Source organism: Oncorhynchus keta, chromosome 35 (assembly GCF_023373465.1).
Source record: "Oncorhynchus keta strain PuntledgeMale-10-30-2019 chromosome 35, Oket_V2, whole genome shotgun sequence".
NCBI lineage: Eukaryota > Metazoa > Chordata > Actinopteri > Salmoniformes > Salmonidae > Oncorhynchus > Oncorhynchus keta.
Genome location: NC_068455.1, coordinates 31575163 through 31596001, shown reverse-complemented (window position 1 = coordinate 31596001; position 20839 = coordinate 31575163). Strand labels below are relative to the sequence as shown.

General features: G+C 41.8%; 1 protein-coding gene across 2 annotated transcripts in view; it reads right to left on the bottom strand.

Moving 5' to 3' along the window:
* Positions 1-4215: 4215 nt before the first annotated feature.
* fsip1 (fibrous sheath interacting protein 1) overlaps positions 4216-20839 on the bottom strand; it is a 70569-nt gene continuing 53945 nt past the window's right edge. For both annotated transcript variants that reach the window (XM_035752367.2, XM_035752368.2), the window contains exon 11: positions 4216-10574. In XM_035752367.2, coding sequence (XP_035608260.1) covers positions 10332-10574 — 243 coding nt within the window. In that variant the 3' untranslated portion in view covers positions 4216-10331. The remainder of the gene's footprint in view (positions 10575-20839) is intronic.

Genomic DNA, 20839 nt, shown 5'->3' with positions numbered 1-20839 from the left:
CGATCACAGGAGCAATGTTCCCTTTAAGATGCACATGGGCGCACAGCTCCCCTAGGACTACAACACAGAAGAAATATGAGCCCCTGCAGAGAAGCACGGGATCAAACTTCACTCAACTTGACAGTTTTCCCCTTTAGTTAACACTTTCAACGTTTCGCTCTACTGTGGGAATTGTGATCGAATCAACACAATTATTAGCCACTTTCAATGTAATATACTGAAACAAAACAAACTATGCAAGATTTAGTATGCAAAACTAACTGTGCAAGAGCTTTTCTTGTAGGCACAGCGCATTGGACTAAGATTTTATTGCATGGACAAGCAGTACTCTACACAGACCAGTGCACAATTACCAATCAGAGCTGAAGTAGGCCTATATGCAAATATAGGCCTACTTACACGAATGGTCCCCATTATGAGAGAGATTGCAGAGAGGGAGAAAGAGAGACACAGCTGCATGCGAGCTCTCACATTTTTCAACATGTTTTTGACATGTAGAGATACTCTGAATGATCAGATATGAAAAGCCAACTGACATTTACTCCTGAGGTGCTGACCTGTTGCACCCTCGACAGCCACTGTCATTATTATTATTTGACCCTGCTGGTTATCTATGAACATTTGAACATCTTGGCCATGTTCTGTTATAATCTCCACCCGGCACAGTCAGAAGAGGACTGGCCACCCCTCATAGCCTGGTTCCTCTCTAGGTTTCTTCCTAGGTTCTGGCCTTTCTAGGGAGTTTTTCCTAGCCAGGATTGGTTTCTGTACAACACTCTGTGACATCAGCTGATGTAAGAAGGGCTTTATAAATAAATTTGATTGATTGAAATTTGAGTTTTTACAAAAGGATAGATTTGGAGTCAGCAAGGACATATGCAGGATGCTACCCTCCACAGCATTGCCTTCGCTCCAGATAAAAACTACAACCTAATTTTGGCCAAAATTAAACAGATAGATTACTGTAACCAAGGTTACCTGCTTCCAAGCAATATGGAGGGTGCTCAAGCAAACAAACAGCAGAGACCTGAGGACACCATTCAACCTGGAACTGAGTGATTAGTGTTTGGTCTGATGCTATTTTGAAAGAAAAGAAGAAAAAATACAAATAAATAAATAAAGTACATTACAATGATAGATTTTATTTTATGGGGACTGAATGCTGAGTTAAGGCTGCCAGGCTTGCTAGGACAGACCAGATACAACTTCAATTAGCGCTGAGGTTTGAAGTGAAAGGTGTCGAGGCCTTTGGGCCCAACAAGTGGCAGGAGTCTTTGAAGCCTCCTCCTGTTGTTCAGAGACCATCCACTGGAATTTTCCACAAGAAATCTGCCTCCAGAAATAAAAGCTTCTCCCAAGTGGGTGTGGGTGTAACACCTAGTCCCGTTGCCTGCTGCACTGTTGCTTGGATTCCAGCTGGCGATCTGTTCACCATCTGCCCTGTCTCCCCCTGTCTGGTACAGGTACCCCCACCACACTCCCCCCCCTCAATCCCAAGCTTTCGCTCACTTCCAGCACACACACACTTTTTTGGTGAGTGACACTGAACTTACAATGGCTAGCCTCAAGTCGTTATATATATATATATATATATTATTTTCTTGCGCATTTTGCTATTTGCCTCATGACTCTTGCATAGTTTGTTGACTACAAACTTTTTTTACCCAACCGTGGGACAGACTGTTAGTTCCCACACTTGGGACTCTATCTATTTGATCTATTGGTTACACAGACTTTTGGCCTCCCATCCTATTGTAACCACCTCTCGCCGGCTTAGTATTCATGTTACCTGATGAAATGTCTGTACAATATTATCTTGTTGCCATCTGATGCACATTCAGATGTCATAAATCAGCACTGCAGAGTTCTCCCTGTACCTTGATTGTATTACTGTTGATGATATCTGGAAATGTGCATGTACACCCTGGACCATCTACAGTTGCTAGCCCCAATTCTGACTTGTGCTTTGATATCTGCTTCACTGATTTCTGCTCTCGTAAAAGCCTAGGTTTTCTGCACATTAACACTAGAAGCTTATTACCTAAAAAGGATCAATTGAAAGTGTGTGTTCACAGCTCGAATCTAGATGTGTTGGTCATTACTGAGACATGGTTAAGGAAGAGTGTTTTGAATACTGATGTTAACCTTTCTTGTTATAACCCTTTTGGGCAAGACAGATCTTCCAAAGGTGAAGGAGTGGCAATCTTTACCAAGGTTCACCTTCAGTGCTCAGTTCCCCCCCAAAAATAGATTTGCTGGTTTTAAGCATTAAACTTTCAAATAGCTCTTTGTTGACTGTTGCTGGGTGCTATCGTCCTCCATCAGCACAGGCCTGTATCCTACCTACCTTAAGCTCTCTCCTGGCCCCTTACACTTAGTCTGAATTTGTCCTGTTAGGTGACCTAAATTGGGACATGATTAAACACCTGACCAAGTCCTAAAGCAAGATTATTACCAATCCCACAAGGTATGACTCGACGCACCCAGAAAAGGTTACTCTCCTTGATGTCATCCTCACAAATAATCCTGATAGGTATCAGTTTGGTTTTTTCTGTAATGACCTTAGTGATAACTGTTTTACAGCTTGTGTTCGTAATGGCTGCTCAGTGAAATGACCTGTCCTGATTTGTCATAGACGCTTGCAAAAAACTTTAATGGTATAGATTGGTATAGAATCAGCTTGATCCTCTCTTTCGAAGACGCTTGGACCTTCTTTTTTAATATTTTCAGTGGTATTGTTAAATACGACCCATAAAGAAAACGATAATTAAAAACAGGTTCAGCCCCTGGTTCGACCAGAGTTTCTCCACCTCAAGAATTGCATTTGGCGAAAGGCTCGGCACATGCATACTCAAGCTGACTGGCTCTCGTTCAGGCAAATGAGAAATACGTGCACTCAGGGTATCCGGAAGGCCAAAGTTAGTTACTTTAAGGGGCAGTTCTCTCACAAGACGTTCTGGAAATGGTTAAAGACCTGGATAATAAACCCTCCTCATCACAGCTAACCATGTCCCTTCATGTTGATGATGTGGTTGCTACTGACAAGAAGCACATAGCTGAGCTCTTAAGTCATGATTCCTATTTGACTCAGTCATGCCTCCTTGCCTGTCCCACATTTCCTCATCTCCCACTCCTTCTGATGTGACTATCCCGATGCTTCTCCCTCTTTTCCCCTACCCTGCGACAAAGATTCTGCTTTTGCACCTCTCATGGTGTGCAAAAGGAGCTCATGAAACTTGACCCCCCGAAAAAACATCTGGGTCAAATATTTTAGACCCTTTCTTCTTTAAGGTTGCTGGCCCTATCATCGCCAAGCCTCTCTCTCCTTTCTGGGGAGGTTCCTATCGCTTGGAAGGCAGCCACGGTCCGTCCTTTATTTAAAGGTGAAGATCAAGCTGATCCTAACTGTTATAGACCTAGTTCTATTTTGCCCTGTATTAGTATTTATATTTTTATAGTATTTTCTCTGGTATGCAATCTGGTTTCCACTCAGGTTATGGATGTGTCACTGCAACCTTAAAAGGTCCTATATGATGTCACCATTGCCCTTGATTCTTAGCAATATTGTGCTGCTATTTTTATTGACTTGGCCAAAGGTTTTTATACAATAGACCACGTATTCCCAAACTAAGGTATGCAAGCCCCCAGGGGTACGCGCAATGCAATCAGGGGTACGCCAAATAAAAATGTGATTCACTTTTCTTTTTTTAAACAGAACATTCATATTTTCCAACGGGGCTATACATTTGGGTGAGTTTTTTTCCCGCCTGAGTAGCCTCGTTTCACTACCAAAAATAAAATTGAACCATCTAGTGTTCAGCGAAATAACAAAACAATGTCAAATACAGGTAGTCTAGTCAAACAATGAACATCCAATTAAATTAACCGTTACTTTCTCGCAGGAAACCTTCACTCTTACGCAGACATTTAGAAACGAAACATGACAATTTGAAAAATAAACCACGGGAGTTTTCTGAGCGAGAATAAAGATGACTTCCGAGTAGTAAGAAGTTATAGCTCATTTCGGGTCAACAATGGGGGAGTGGTTGCTTCCAACAAGAGCACAAAACGTGTGTATTTCTGTCCATCTTTGAAAGGCAAATCAGGTAAAGAGCTATTTTATGTCTTAGGGGAAGTGTTGTATTTTGAGACGGTCTTGAATAAGGTAAGTAGCCAATAGGCAGTGCATAGCATAATTGGTCTGATTCTCTGTAATAATGGTATGGGAATAATAATGCATTTATTTTGTAAAGTGGTTAATTGCATCAAACATAACATTTTAAGTCACCTCGTAAACAGGTTTATGTCAAGCCCTGGATGTATTTTCTTTTTTTTTTTAAAGTCTCATGGAATGTAGTCATTGAACACCACACATTAGCTGCTACTGTAGGCTGAATAATTTAACAGCTATTTCCATGTTAAAATGTTATGGGGTGTGCTTTGCTCCATTGTTTTTGATGGTAGGCCACTCTGGCAGGCCTATATTATGATCAAATAGCCACAGTAGCCTACTTGACCACTGCTAAAACTTAAAGCGGGTACAGCCTCAGTATTCACAGTAAATTCAGGGCGGAAGTTGCACAGAATGTTCACAACGTTCAAGTTGTGCAAAAAACAATAATTGAGTGAACATTGCTCAGGAGCCATAGGACTTCAACACCAAAGCCTTCTAAAGGATTGTGTTATGGGAATCTGTTCCACCATTAGAATACCATGACTAATGTAGAGCTATTACACAATATAACCCACGTAGCACTATGTCTATTTTTCTTGGAATTGCCCAGTGAATGAAACCTCAAATAGATTAGAGTCACACCTATCTGAGGCATTCCACATACCTACAGCCTTTGCTGTTAAGGCTTCTGTAGAAGAGACCCTGAGCTTGTACATTCTACTGTCTACAAATAGAATGTTGATTCAGTCATTTTACAGGGCACATCTCTGACAGTCAATGGCAACACTGCAAATTCAAGCCAAATCCAAATCCAGACAGCCCCAGCTTGCTACTGCTCCCTACCTCAGAGTTGACCTCATTGTTATGGAATGAAGGTAAGCAGACCATACCTAGAGGACATCATTGGCTCCTCAAATCACTCTGATTGAAGCGTATTATTCTGCCAATAACTGGAATAATGATTTGATAGATTGCAACATCTGTGTCCCGTCAGATACAGTTGAAGTCGGAATTTTACATAGCCCTTAGCCAAATACATTTAAACTCAGTTTTTCACAATTCCTGAAATTTAATCCTAGTAAAAATTCCCTGTCTTAGGTCAGTTAGGATCACCACTTTATTTTAAGAATGTGAAATGTCAGAGTAATAGTGGAGAGAATGATTTATTTGAGCTTTTATTTCTTTCATCACATTCCCAGTGGGTCAGAGGTTTACATACACTCAATTAGTATTTGGTAGCATGGCCTTTCAATTGTTTAACTTGGGTCAAACGTTTTGGGTAGCCTTCCACAAGCTTCCCACAACAAGTCCGGTGAATTTTGGCTCATTCCTCCTGACAGAGCGGGTGTAACTGAGTCAGGTTTAAAGGCCTCCTTGCTCGCACACGCTTTTTCAGTTCTGCCCACAAATGTTCTATTGCATTGAGGTCAGGGCTTTGTGATGGCCACTCCAATATCTTGACTTTGTTGTCCTTAAGCCATTTTGCCACAACTTTGGAAGTATGCTTGGGGTCATCGTCCATTTGGAAGACCCATTTGCGACCAAGCTTTAACTTCCTGACTGATGTCTTGAGATGTTGCTTCAATATATCCACGTAATTTTCCTGCCTCATGATGACCTGTATTTTGTGAAGTGCACCAGTCCCTCCTGCAGCAAAGCACACCCACAACCTGATGCTGCCACCCATGTGCTTCACGGTTGGGATGGTGTTCTTCGGCTTGCAAACATCCACCCTTTTCCTCCAAACATAATGTTCATTATGGCCAAACAGTTCTATTTTTGTTTCATCAGACCAAAGGACATTTTTCAAAAAAGCACGATTTTTGTCCCCTTGTGCAGTTGCAAACCGTAGTCTGGCGGTTTTGGAGCAGTGGATTTTTCCTTGCTGAGCTCGTTTCACTGTGGATATAGATACTTTTGTACCTGTTTCCATCTTCACAAGGTCCTTTGTTGTTGTTCTGCGATTGATTTGCACATTTCGCACCAAAATACGTTAATCTCTAGGAGACAGAATGACGGCTGCGTGGTCCCATGGTGTTTATACTTGCGTACTATTGTTTGTACAGATGAACGTGGTACCTTCAGGTGTTTGGAAATTGCTCCCAAGGATGAATCAGACATGTGGAGGTCTACAATTGTTTTTCTGAGGTCATGGCTGATTTCTTTAGATTTTCCCATGATGTCAATCAAAGAGGCACTGAGTTTGAAGGTAGGCCTTGAAATACATCCACAGGTACCCCTCCAATTCACTCAAATGATGTCAATTAGCCTATCAGAAGCTTCTAAAGCCATGACATTATTTTCTGGAATTTTCCAAGCGGTTTAAAGGCACAGTCAATTTAGTGTATGCAATCTTCTGACCCACTGGAATCGTGATTAAGTGAAATAATCTGTTTGTAAACAATTGTTGGTAAAATTACTTGTGTCATGCACAAAGTAGCTGTCCTAACCGACTTGCCAAAACTATAGTTTGTTAACAAGAAATCTGTAGAGTGGTTGAAAAACGAGTTTTAATGACTCCAACCTAAGTGAATGTAAATGCTCCGACCTCAACTGCATATATAGATTGACTAAGTGAATTGGAGTGAAACTGTTGTAGTGAAATCATTGGGCAGTTTGGTACATGGGGGTCTGTCTGTCCAACAGGCCCACACTCCCACTGCTCACAGCTAAATGGTTATGCATTTAGTACATTGTGCGGTCAAATAAATCTGTTGTTAAGTTTAAAGAGACCAGAAACGGTCTGTTCTCATCTACATTAGCAGGGTTAATACAATGGGCTCTCCTACTGTTCTGACTCCTCATTTGGACCTACAGGAAAGTGTAAATGAATGGAAATACTCAAGTACAATATACAGACCTAGGGGAGCAATCATTGTAAAAGGCACAATAGAGCGATTAAAAAATGAGTTACAGGTTTAAATGTTTCATAATGTATCACGCCATTTTGGGAATCTTAAGACATTGTATAAAGTCTTGACAAACATCAAAATACTTGTTTAATATGGTTCTCTACATTCTTATGATTATACACTACACAGTTTAACAAGACTCAGTGATTCATACAGTCATTGTGTGTTAGTTGGTGTGGGAGAGTCTGTCTGGAAGAAACCCATTTTGCTGCCCTTGTGGTGACATGACCACAGGCCTGGTTGTTAGCACCATATAACCATATACAGCGTATTAGGAAAGTATTCAGACCCTTTCCCCTTTTCCACATTTTGTTACGTTACAGCCTTATTCTTAAATTAATTAAAATGTTGTTGTTTTTCCCCTCGTCAATCTACACACAATAGCCCATAATCACAAACCGATAACATGTTTTTAGAAATTTTGGCAAATGTACAATAAAAAAAAACAGAAATATCTTATTAACGTAGATTTTCAGACCCTTTGCTATGAGACTCGAAATTGAGCACAGGTGCATCCTGTTTACATTGATCATCCTTGAGAAGTTTATACAACTTGGAGTCCAGCTGTGGTAAATTTAATTGATTGGATATGTCTATATAAGGTCCCACAGTTGACAGTGCAGGTGAGAGCAAAAAACAAGCCATGAGGTCGAAGGAATTGTCCGTAGAGCTCCGAGACAGGATTGTGTCGAGGCACAGATCTAGGGAATGGTACCAAAATAGTTCTGCTGCATTGAAGGTCCAAGAACACAGTGGCCTCCATCATTCTTAAATGGAAGATGTTTGGAGCCACCAAGACTCTTCCTAGAGCTGTCCGCCTGGTCAAACTGAGCAATCGGGGAGAAGGGCCTTGGTCAGGGAGGTGACCAAGAACCCGATGGTCACTCTGACTGAGCTCCAGAGTTCCTCTGTGGAGATGGAAGAACTTTCCATGAGGACAACCATCTCTGCAGCACTCCACCAATCAGGCCTTTATTGTAGAGCGGCCAGATGAAAGCCACGCCTCAGTAAAAGGCACATGCCATGATTGGAGTTTGCCAAGAGGCACCTAAACGACTCTCAGACCATGAGAAACAAGACACTCTGGTCTGATGATTGAACTCTTTGGCCTGAATGCCAAGCGTCACGTCTGGAGGAAACCTACGGTGAAGCATGGTGGTGGCAGCATCATGCTGTGGGGATGTTTTTCAGCGGCAGGGACTGAGAGACTAGTCAGGATCGAGGGAAAGATGAAAGGACCAAAGTACAGAGAGAACCCCGATGAAAACCTGCTCCACAGCACTCAGGACCTCAGACTGGGGCGAGGGTTCACCTTCCAACAGGACAACGACACTAAGCACACAGCCAAGACAACGCAGGAGAGGCTTCGGGACACGTCTCTGAATGCCCTTAGGTGGCCCAGCCAGAGCCTGGACTTGAACCCGAGCGAACATCTCTGGAAAGACCTGAAAATAGCTGTGAAGCAATGCTCCCCATCCAACCTGACAGAGCTTTAGAGGATCTGCAGAGAAGAATAGGATAAAATCCCCAAATACAGGTGTGCAAAGCTTGTAGCGTCATACCCGAGAAGTACTGAGTAAAGGGTCTGCATACTTATGTAAATGTGTTTATATATTTTTTTTATATACAGTGGGCTCCAAAATTACTGGCACCCTTGACTGGCAATGCACAAACAATGCTTAAAAAATACATAAACAATATAATTACAGAGATAAACTCAAAATACCAACATGTGAGAAAAACTGTACTTTATTAATGTTTCAATGGAACCAACCAAAATAATTTATTGATTTAATTAAAAATCAATGTCCTCCAAATCACGGTTTCACAATTAATGGCACCCTGAACGATTATTGTAAATACCATCTACCAAAATTAAACCACAAATTAAATTCCACTTATTTAAGTTTATCTAAGTCTTAAGGAACTATATTGAGCCATTACGTCACTTCCTGTTTTACTAGGGTATAAAAATGAGGTAACACACATGCAATATCCCACTGTCATCCAACACCATGAAGAAAACAAAAGAACTAGCAGTTGAAAAGAGACAGATGGTCATAGACCTTCATAAATCTGGTAATGGCTAAAAGAAGATCCACAAACGATTGAATATACCACTGAGCACTGACAGGGCAATTATTAGAACATTCAAAAGATATGGAACAGTTGAAAACCTCACGGGTAGAGGACGCAAATGCATTTTGCCCCCCAGGATAGGGAGGAGGATGGTGAGAGAAGCAACAAAATCCCCAAGAATCACTGTGAAAGAATTGCAGGTCTTGGTGGCGTCTTGGGGTCACCAGGTTTCAAAAAGCACCATGAGACGCCACCTTCAGAACCACAGGCTCTTTGGAAGGGTTGCCAGAAGAAAGCCCTTTCTGACCCCAAGACACAGACGCAAACGCTTGGAGTTTACCAAACGTCAGTTAAATTAGGACTGGAAGAAGGTGCTCTGGTCAGATGACACCAAAATTGAACGTTTTGGTCAGATACAACATCGGCATTTTTGGCGTCGAAACAGAGATGCATACAACGAGAGGCACCTCATACCCACGGTGAAATATGGAGGGGGGTCAGTGATGTTTTGGGGCTGTTTTAATTCCAGAGGTCCAGAGGCACTGGTTAAGATTGATGGCATAATGAATTCTACCAAGTATCAGGCAATTTTGGCTGACAATCTGGTTGCCTCTGCCAGAACCTGGCCGTAGGTGGACTTTCCAACAAGATAATGACCCAATGTGCTCCTTAACCTTGTCAAACATTACAGGAAAAGACTCGGTTATACTTGCCAGAGGTGGTTGCACTAAGTACTAAATGAGGAGTGCCAATAATTATAAAACCTTGATTTTGGTTAAATGTATTTTGTATTAAAAATGTAATGATTTTGGTTGGTTCCATTGAAACATTAATAATATACAGTATTTCTCATGTTGGTATTTTGAGATTATCTCTATAATTATATTGTTTATATTTGTTTAAGTATTGTTTGTGCATTGCCAGTAATTTTGGAGTCCACTGTACATACATTTACAAAAAAAATAAAAAAAATAAACCTGTTTATGCTTTGTCATTATGGGGTATTGTATGTAGATTGATGAGGCAAAACATGTATTTCATCCATTTTAGTATAAGGCTGTAATGTAATAAAATGTGGAAAAAGTCATGGGGTCTGAATACTTTCTGAATGCACAGTAAATATACACATTTCTACATTTGTCACACCCAACATATGTGTTAATACTCTATGGTGAACACATAGTGGTGGCTTTGTCCAACTGGCTAAAGCTGGTGGTGTATGCATCTCTAAGCAACTCTGACAGGATATAGTCAGAGAGACGGGGGGTGCTGTCCGGCAGGCTCTCCGTATCAGAGTTGTCCCTGGGTGATGTGTCCCTTTTCCCCAGACCATGTCCCCAGCTCTGTGATATCTCATACTCATCCAACAGAGTCATCAGCTGCTCCTCCAGTAGTATTGGTTTGTCAAACTAGAAAAAGAGAGGGCAAGAGAGAGAGAGACAGAGACAGTGACAAAGACAGAGAGACAAAATACTATACTGAACAAGAAACACTGAAGATGTCTAAGATCACTTCCCAGCAGTATTCTTACTGAAGTCATTGTTCAGTAGGCCGATGACTTGGTTCCGATAAGCTCCGATGAAAATGCTCTACCATTGATAGCAGTGGTATTTCATTTCATGATAAATGAACCTGCCACAGACGTCCCTGTGCTTGGTGGGACTGTGTCCCACAAAATATTTGGACAATCCAACTAAACACATTTCCAGTTGCCTAAAACACTTCTAGTTGGACGAGAGGTTGTTTTTCTACAGATAAGTAAGGGTCTTCGCAGAGACTTTTGGAAATGCAGGGAGTTCAAGGAGATAGCCAATGCACAGAAATGGATTACACAAATGACAGAAATCAAATGTCAACTGTTTGGTAACTTCTGTATTATGAAGGCTCTTTTTCTTAACTTAACAATGAGGATTCATTTTCAAAGTGTATGTAAACTTCTGACCCACTGGGAATGTGATGAAAGAAATAAAAACTGAAAGAAATCATTCTCTCTACTAATATTCACATTCTTAAAATAAAGTGGTGATCCTAACTGACCTAAGACAGGGAATTTTTACTAGGATTAAATGTCATGAATTGTGAAAAACTGAGTTTAAATGTATTTGGCTAAGGTGTAAGTAAACTTCCGACTGCAACTGTATAGCTTGTGAATTGTTCGCATTATTCAAGAGTGTGATATGGTTTGGCTGCATTATTCAATATGTAATATGTTTTGGAAGAAAAGTTTTTGTCATTGTTGAAATGTTTGTTCTTACTAGCAATTCGCTACTGGGATATTTACGTTCAATTTGAAGTGCGGACCAAATATTACACATTTCCAGCCACAACGATAGGTAAGGCAAGAATGTAATGCGAATTGAAAAGTATAATTCTCTTTCGCTACCCCGTTCCTTAAACTCTCCTTGATATCTCATAATGGGAACACGGCCTAATCGCTCATCAATGTCCCTTCTCTTTCCAGCCTTTGAAACTCACCAGCCCCTTATGACCCTGTTGCTTGCTAGATGTCTCTCCCTCAGCTTACCTGTGTATGTTGAAAGTCCTCTAAAATGTATTATAAACCAGGTGGTTAGAGCCCTGAATGTTCATTGGCTAAAAGCCGTGGTATATCAGACTTTATAAACTGGGTGTTTCGAGTCCTGAATGCTGATTGGCTGACAGCCGTGGTATATCGTATACCACAGGTATGACAAAACATGTATTTTTAATTACGTTGGTAACCAGTTGATAATAGCAATAAGGAACATCAGGGGTTTGTGGTATATAGCCAATATACCATGGCTAAGGGCTGTATCCAGGCACTCCGTGTTGTGTTGTGCTTAAGAACAGCCCTTAGATGTCGTATATTTGCCATATACCATACCTCCTCATGCCTTAATGCTTAAGTATATCACGGGTATGACAAAAAATGACTATTTACTGATCCAATTACGTTGGTAACCAGTTTATTATAGCAATAAGGCACCTCAGGGGTTTGTGGTAAATAGCTAACTACGCGTTGCGTCATGCATAAGAACAGCCCTTAGCTGTGGTATATTGGCCATGTACCACACCTCCTCAGGCCTTATTGCTTAAATGACACCCTTTAGGCCAGTGGTATTCAAACTTCTTCAGCCGAGACCCCATTTGTTTTTTCACTAGAAATTCTGTCCACCCCACATCTAATGACACAACCTTACAAATCGCCAAATTAATATTTTCACACCAACAAATAACCTTAAATTCCTTACATTTGAATCTCTCAAATAAAAATTAAGAGAACCAATAAATACATTTACTCAACAAAATATGATTCAAATTATCTTTCTCAAAACGTTTGTATTTTGTCCCATAAAATAATCTGTACTCTTCATGTTTTATTTTGCAACACCACTGCAATTCCCCCACGACCCCAACTTTGAATACTACTGCTTTAGGCCATTACAGGGTGGGCGGTGTTACTCATTTACGACCCCTGCAATTACCCGCACAGCATATCATCCTTTCCCTGCTGACAACGGCCAGAGGTGTAAACTCCACGGACACATTCCTGCTCTACCCCATGCATTAAGCACCCCATGCTGCTCTGCCGCTGGCCTGTGGACTTGACCTTCAACCCTAACATGGCCAAGGGGCCCTAAGGAAACCCCTGCACTGAGGGAAGAGGACGCATGGGGCATGTCCTTGGCTCTGGCTTAGGGCCTCTTGATGGTGTGTACAGAATGGTGATAACACTAACCACTAAGTAAAACATTACACACTTAACCTTTCTCTCAACCTGTATACACTATAATTTCTTGACTGGTGTGTTTGACTCATAAAAGATAAGGGCCATGAGGGAACGACAGTGACTAGAAATACATGTGCTGTCCTGTAAATGAGCCATTACTTCAACTTGAAACCACTGTCATTAAAACACATCGCCATCGGTCAATTACAGGTATGTCAGCATTTGAGTGCTCATGGATGAGGCAATAAAACACACTCCATGGTCAGCCTGCAGTAATGAGTACCTCTGGCTCTAGGCTTACCAATACCATGTGCGTTGGACATGGGAAGCACATGTGAGCTTCCCCTATGGAGAGAGAGAAGCCTTAATGGCTATAACAAAGTGCTCTGATCCGACGGAGTGGCTGACCCTAGATGCCCCTCTGCCGTGCGGGCCGGGGGTGTTGCTGGGTGACTGATGTATGTTCCCCTGTCCGTCACTGCCCAGTCTCTTTGCCAAGTCTGTACCCAGTCTGTCTCTGCCCAGTGTGTCTGTACCCAGTCTGTCTCTGCCCAGTCTGCTCTCCACAGCACCCACTCGTTAAGGCCTGTACTGCAGCCGGGGCTTCTGGAATGCCAGAGACCACATTCCAGCAAACAGAGAAAGTGCTGCGTTGACAGGAAAGTGAGGAACCCTATCCAAAAGAAATGAAAAGTGACTTGTTTCAATGAGGTGCTGTGTTTTGGGACTGTACTCTCTCACAGGGTTATCATTGAGTGGGGAATGAGGCCATCAGGCCTGTAATGCAGAGCAAAAGCGATCAAACGCTGGTTCCATTGGGGAAAGGAGAGCCTGGAGAATGCATGTCTTTGTGAGACAATCCGTTTGAACGCTCTGGGGAGTGAGCTGGGAAACATTTATTGCACAATATTATGTATGTTGACCAGACTGTTACAGCTGCAATGCGACTTTGTTGCCTTACAGAAAGCCCTGGTCGGTTTAAAACTTGTACTTAAAGCGGGCAAGACTAAATATATGTTGTTTTCTAATTTCTCACAAACATGTTTCAGATGAACTACATCTTTATTCATTAGATGGTTCTCCCATCAATCGGGTTCCCGCCTAGAAATATCTGGGCATTTGGATTGATGAAGACAATGTTTGAAAAACATATGGATAAGCTTGTTAAAAATCCAAGATTTGAAGGTGGCTTCTTTTTTTTAAATGATCTTGTCCCCTCTCCCTAAATAGCAGGAAGCAAATTTTACAGTCCACTTTCCTGCCAGTTCTTGACTATGGTGACACCATGTACCAGATTACAACAGCCACTACTCTTAAACCTTTCGATGGCGTCTACCATAGCACCTTTTGCTTTCTTACAGGTGACAGTTATAATAATTGCCACTACATCTTGTATCAAAAGGTTTGTATAACTCTTGAGTTCCTTCTGGTCTCGACCAATTTAGGTAAATCCCCCTTTAGTTTTAGTGCCCCCCATTGTTGGAATAACCTACAAAATTCCTTACATCATGATTCCCTGGTGTCACTAGAGCAGTTTAGGACTCTGGTGTTGAATGAACTCAGTGAGGATTGTAGATGTTTTGATTGATTGTAATGGTTTCTTTGCTGACATTTTGTTGAGGTTGTGCCTTGTGGTTATTTGTACTCTTCTTGTTCTTTTTTGTAATGCAGATGTTTCTTCCTGTTTGTAAAAAAAATAAAAAATAACTCAGGGCCCCACTGGGAATAAGACCCTGGTATCAATTGGGCTACCCTGAATAAATAAAAGTTAATAATACATGTTTGCTTTTGACCAACTCTGAGCCAGTCAGGAAGTTGGCAGTTGCGGACCAGTTGTGGTCAGCTTCCTCACAGCGATACAACCTCCACACGGACATGTGAAATATAAGGCAGAGGTGCCAGATTCCTTGATCTCATTTCTGACTGAAGCTGCCTATGGCACAATGAACACAAAGCATGAATTACAACTTTCTGATCAATTTGTAAGTAACACTATGGAAAGGAAATGGCCAAATTCTGATAGTGTATGGGCTATAAAGACATCAACTACAAAGAACAAAAATACTTCTACATAAATGTGATGCTGCCGAGGATCAACTATATTCTAGAGAAGGGAAGACTTGGAGGTCTGAAGGATTAGAACGAGACACGGTGTATAGATCCAGGCCACATGCCTGGCGGTTGTTACAGAATCCTAATGAGGCTGGGCCAGACAGAGAGACGGACATCTCTCCATGTTCCCCACTCTGGTTGCACCACATGCACACCAGACAGACCCATATGGTTAATTTCAGACAGTCAAATATTCTAAACCTTTCAGAATTCATATAACAAAATCCATATAACACCAGCTGAACCATGGCCATGCATATATTACACTTGCAGGGTAAATTAGGGAAGTGGTAAGTTTGTTTATTGTCGAATTTGAATTGCGGGTAAGAGGAGACCCTGGATTCAGATGATTAGTGACTGCCTCTCCTAATGATATAGGCATTATAATATATATTTCTATCTCATTAAACATTGTCACAGTGAAATACCACCCGCAACTCTTTTTCTCACACTATAAAAGAAAGTGAAAGACATATCAAAGCTCTACCTTTCAAGGCCACTTGATACACTGTAAAATCAGTCATCCCCATGTACTTGTATTGTATAGCATTGTAACTCTAAGACAAACAGGACAAATATAAGCACCCATCAATGTGTCATCCGCCATCCAGGTAAGTCAAATTCTTCCTTTCGTTCAAGTTTTTCAAACAAACAACGTCAGCTGTCAACAGATCATAGCTTCCCCTTCACACATGTGGCCCACTAGAGTTGCATCTATCAACATCCTCAAATTCTCCAGCCACCCCTTACCTCCAACCTCACCTAGCCCAGGCCTGCCCACCCAATCCCAGCCTGGACTACATCACCTCGGAGGGCTCACTGTTGAGATCCTGTACACGCAGGGTTCGGTGCTAGCTTCTCACATTGTGGACTGCTCAAGTTACAAGCACAGGCTTCAGTCACAAACCTCCACTTTTTACTTCAGCCAAAGTAACCTGTGGTCAATTCTACTCTAATAAAGGGATGTGTGACTCGCTCAAATTAAATTAGGACAAATACTTTAGTTAATAAGTTCCCTCCCATATAATTATATGGTCACTCCCACTAAGGCCAACTTAGCCTGGGGATAAAGTTAGGTCTGGGATATCCGAGCAGATAGCGTTGGGCCAGTAAATGGTTTGAATCAAATCAACAAAAAAATTGTCACATGCGCCGAATACAACAGTGAAATACTTACTTTACAAGCCCTTAACCAACAATGCAGTTTTATGAAAATACCTACAAATTTAAAAAATACAAATAATAAAGTAAGAGATGAAGAGCAGCAGTAAATAATGTGTCGAAGTGCGGGGCACCGGTGTCGAGGTAATTGAAGTAACTATGTACATGAGGATAGGGTTATTAAAGTGGCTATGCATAGACAATAACAGAGAGTAGCAGCAGTGTGCGTGTGTGTGTGCGTGTGGGGGGTCTGTGGAAGGCATTTGAATCGCCAAATGAACTAGGTGAAAAAAATCTGTTGATGTGCCCTGGAGCAAGGCACTTAACCCTACTTGCTCCTCCTGTAAGTCCAACAGATAAGATACAACAGGGAGCCAGCCCCCTTCTGGTCTTCATCAGTAGAGGGCTGCTGAGGCATGGCTCGTTTAGTGAGATTATGACAGTTGCACTTTGACAAGACTCGGGTAAATATCAAATCAAATTTGATTGGTCACATACACATGGTTAGCAGATGTTATTGCGAGTGTAGTGAAATGCTTCAAGTGGGTTTACACCTACAGGTATACATAATGACCAGAAGGACTGTAGAACTATAGAACTGTAGTATTTTGGGTGTGAATACAAGGGTGAGTAAGCCTTATTCACACTCCGGCAGGAGAGTCTTTATGGAAATATGTTTAATTTCTGCTAAATGGTAAAGTGCTCCATTGAATCTTTCATTAGATGTCTCGCCCAGTGGTAGGCAGTGGCCACTTGGCCAGAGCCCAAAACAAACCCACTCTGAGTAAGTCAGAATTAGATTCAGGGAGAATCCTCCCCTCCTACATTTTAATAATTTAGCAAACACTCCTATCCAGAGCAACTTACAGGAGCAATTAGGGTTAAGTGCCTTGCTCAAGGGCACATCAACAGAATTATATATATTTTCTGGACCCTGTCTTGCAAAGATAATTCGTAAAAATCACAATAACTTCACAGATCTTCATTGTAAAGGATTTAAAACACTGTTTCCCATGCTTGTTCAATAAACCATAAACAATTAATGAACATGCACCTGTGGAACGATCGTTAAGACACAAACAACTTAGGCAATTAAGGTCACAGTTATGAAGACTTAGGACACTAAAGAGGCCTTTCTACTGACTCTGAAAAAGGGTCCCTGCTCATCTACGTGAATGCTCCTTAGGCATGCTGCAAGGATGCATGAGGACTGCAGATGTGGCCAGGACAATAAATTGCGCCTAACGCCTAAGACAGCGCTGCAGGGAGACAGGACGGACAGGTGATCGTCCTCACAGTGGCAGACCATGTGTAACAACACCTGCACAGGATCGGTACATCTGAACATCACACCTGCGGGACAGGTACAGGATGGTAACAACAACTGCCCGAGTTACAACAGGAAAGCACAATCCCTCCATCAGTGTTCAGACTGTCCGCAATAGGCTGATTTTTTTTTTTTTTACTTTTATTTTACTAGGCAAGTCAGTTAAGAACACATTCTTATTTTCAATGACGGCCTCGGAACAGTGGGTTAACTGCCTGTTCAGGGGCAGAACAACAGATTTGTACCTTGTCAGCTCGGGGATTCAAACTTGCAACCTTTAGGTTACTAGTCCAAAGCTCTAACCACTAGGCTACCCTGCCACCCCAGTATATTGATAGAGGCTGGACTGAGGGCTTGTTGGCCTGTTGTAAAGGCAGGTCCTCACCAGACATCACCGGCAACAACGTCGCCTATGGGCACAAACCCACCGTCGCTAGACCAGACAGGACTGGCAAAAAGTGCTCTTCACTGACTGATGCTTGCCTGATGCTTGGATTCACGTTTATCGTTGAAGGAATGAGCATTACACCGAGTCCTGTACTCTGGAGAGTGATCGATTTGGAGGTGGAGGGTCCGTCATGGTCTGGGGTGGGGTGTCACAGCATCATCGGACTGAGCTTGTTGTCATTGCAGGCAATCTCAACACTGTGCGATAAAGGGAAGACATCCTCCTCCCTCATGTGGTACCCTTCCTGCAGGCTCAACCTGGCATGACCCTCCATCATGATGTCAGTGTTCTGCCATGGCCAGTGAAGAGCCTGGCTCTCAATCCCATTGAGCACGTCTGGGACCTGTTGGATCGGAGGGTGAGGGCTAGGGCCATTCCCCCCAGAAATGTCCGGGAACTTGCAGGTACCTTGGTGGAAGACTGGGGTAACATCTCACAGCAAGAACTGGCAAATCTGGTGCAGTCCATGAGGAGGAGATGCACTGCATTACTTAATGCAGCTGGTGGCCACACCAGATACTGAATGTTACTTTTGATTTTGACCCCCCCTTTCTTAAGGGACACATTATTCCATTTCTGTTAGTCACATGTCTGTGGAGCTTGTTCAGTTTGTGTCTCAGTTGTTGAATCTTTTTATGTTCATACAAATATTTACACATGTTAAGTTTGCTGAAAATAATAATAATAATAATAATAATATATGCCATTTAGAAGACGCTTTTATCCAAAGCGACTTACAGTCATGTGTGCATACATTCTACGTATGGGTGGTCCCGGGAATCCAACCCACTACCCTGGCGTTACAAGCGCCATGCTCTACCAACTGAGCTACAGAAGGACCATAAATAAATGCAGTTGACGTTTCTTTTGTTGCTGAGTTTATATATATACACATATAATCATGTTTTATACTCATCCAGGGTGTGTAGCAGTGCAGTGTGCAGCAGCACCCGTCATTCACATTCCTGTGCTTTCCTCCCCACAGACACAGAAAAACAGGCCTTTCTGGAAAGCTTGACCGCTCTTATGTGGAAAACTGTTATGAAACTACCAGATTGTCAGAACAAAGAGCCCATATACTACACCACCTGAATACTGAGCATAACAGGTCTCTGACAGCAGAGCCAGCCTTCCACCCACGATGTGTCAGAGCCATAGCCTCTAGCTACTCCCTTCCCTCATACCTCCACCTGCCCAGAGCAAACACATTCCACATACGACAGGCTTATTTTCTAATCAGCACAGTCTGAGCCTGTACTAGTCTGTCAACAACTACTGTGTGAAAAATATATCAACTACAACAATACTTCACAGAGATCTAACATCTAATATTTTTTGTCAAAAGTGTAAGTGTGTGTATAAACATGGCCTTTGGATTGTCATTTATAAAATCTGAGACAATGGCTAATGACAGTATTAATGATGTATTAGTGATAAAATGAGGAGTGCCCCATTGGATGTATCCTGTCTTACTGTAAATTCTGTGATTGTGCTTCCTCATACTGTTGATATTGGGACAGAGCCAGAAGAGGGTGTGGGAATAACATTTTAGCTTGCCCTGTTGCAGACAGCTGAAGAGCAGGGTTATCACGTCTCAACAAGAATACTTTTTATATTTTTGTTACTGAGAAACTCAGAAGGGGGTCATCACACAATGGACCAAATAGATGTTCATAATAAATGAATGAGACGATATTTAAAGGTTCATGTATATCAACATGATACAGAGGCATTCCAGCAAGATTGGGAACAGTAGGTGGGAGAAATTAAAGACTTCGATGAGAGAGGAGTTGGGGGGTCAGGAGAATTTGGAACAGGGAAGCTTCACTGACGCCAATAAAGCAATCCTCAGATCTGATTCCAGAGAAATGTAGGGAGCAAGAATATGAAATATACAAGTAAATGCCAAAATAATGGAAACACTTGAGTAAATGAGCAATACAAAGTATATTGAAAGCAGGTGCATCCACACAGGTGTGGTTCCTGAGTTGAATCAGCAATTAACATCCTATCATCCTTAGGGTTATCTGTATAATAAGATGGCAATGCCCCATCCACAGGGCATGAGTAGTTATTAAATAGTTTTATGAGCATAAAAACGATGTAAACCATATGCCTGTCTCAGTCATCAGATCTCAACCCAATTTAACACTTATGGGAGTAAGAATAGTATTTCTTGCATCCATCCAAAAAAGTTCTAGACACTTGTAGAATTTATGCCAATGTGCATGATGTTCTGGCCCAACACCCCATTAAGAAACTTTTTGTTGGCGTTTCCTTTATTTTGGCAGTTACCTATACATAGATAGCACTGTATTGGAGTAAAATGGGTGAATGTGTTTTTCCATGATCCATACAGATAAGACTGAATCACTTAAAATTCTGTCAACCACAATGAAATCCATCAAATGTGATGGGACACAGGTCGTCTCTGGTCATTAATCTGTGAGTTACATCAACAATTTAGTTCACCAAAGCTTTTAAGATTTTCCTCCTCTCCAAAAAGTGCAGCATTCCAGAGACTCAAGACTAAACAATATGAGAGAGCATACCTCTTTTCCTACCTCTACAAAGTCTTGGGAGAGAAGCCACTGCTACTGCTCCAGGTAGTTATAAGCTATTTATTTAGGATCTATTGATCTGGAAGGGAGATATTTTCCAGTTCATTGCAGCATACACAGAATTATGTTTTTGATTTATCCCAGTTTTTACAGGGTCCCTAGTACCCTAGATTAAGCTTGTGTTGCCTCTCTTTACAGGCTTGTTCCTGGCACATTAACCAGGGCAATAACTTTGCAGAATGGATGGCAAAATAAAGACCTAAGGACAGACACAATTGGCTGGTACCAAAAGAGCTGTAACCAGGCTGCAGGAACATCAACATGAAGCAATCAGCTGAGTTTGGACCAAGCAAACT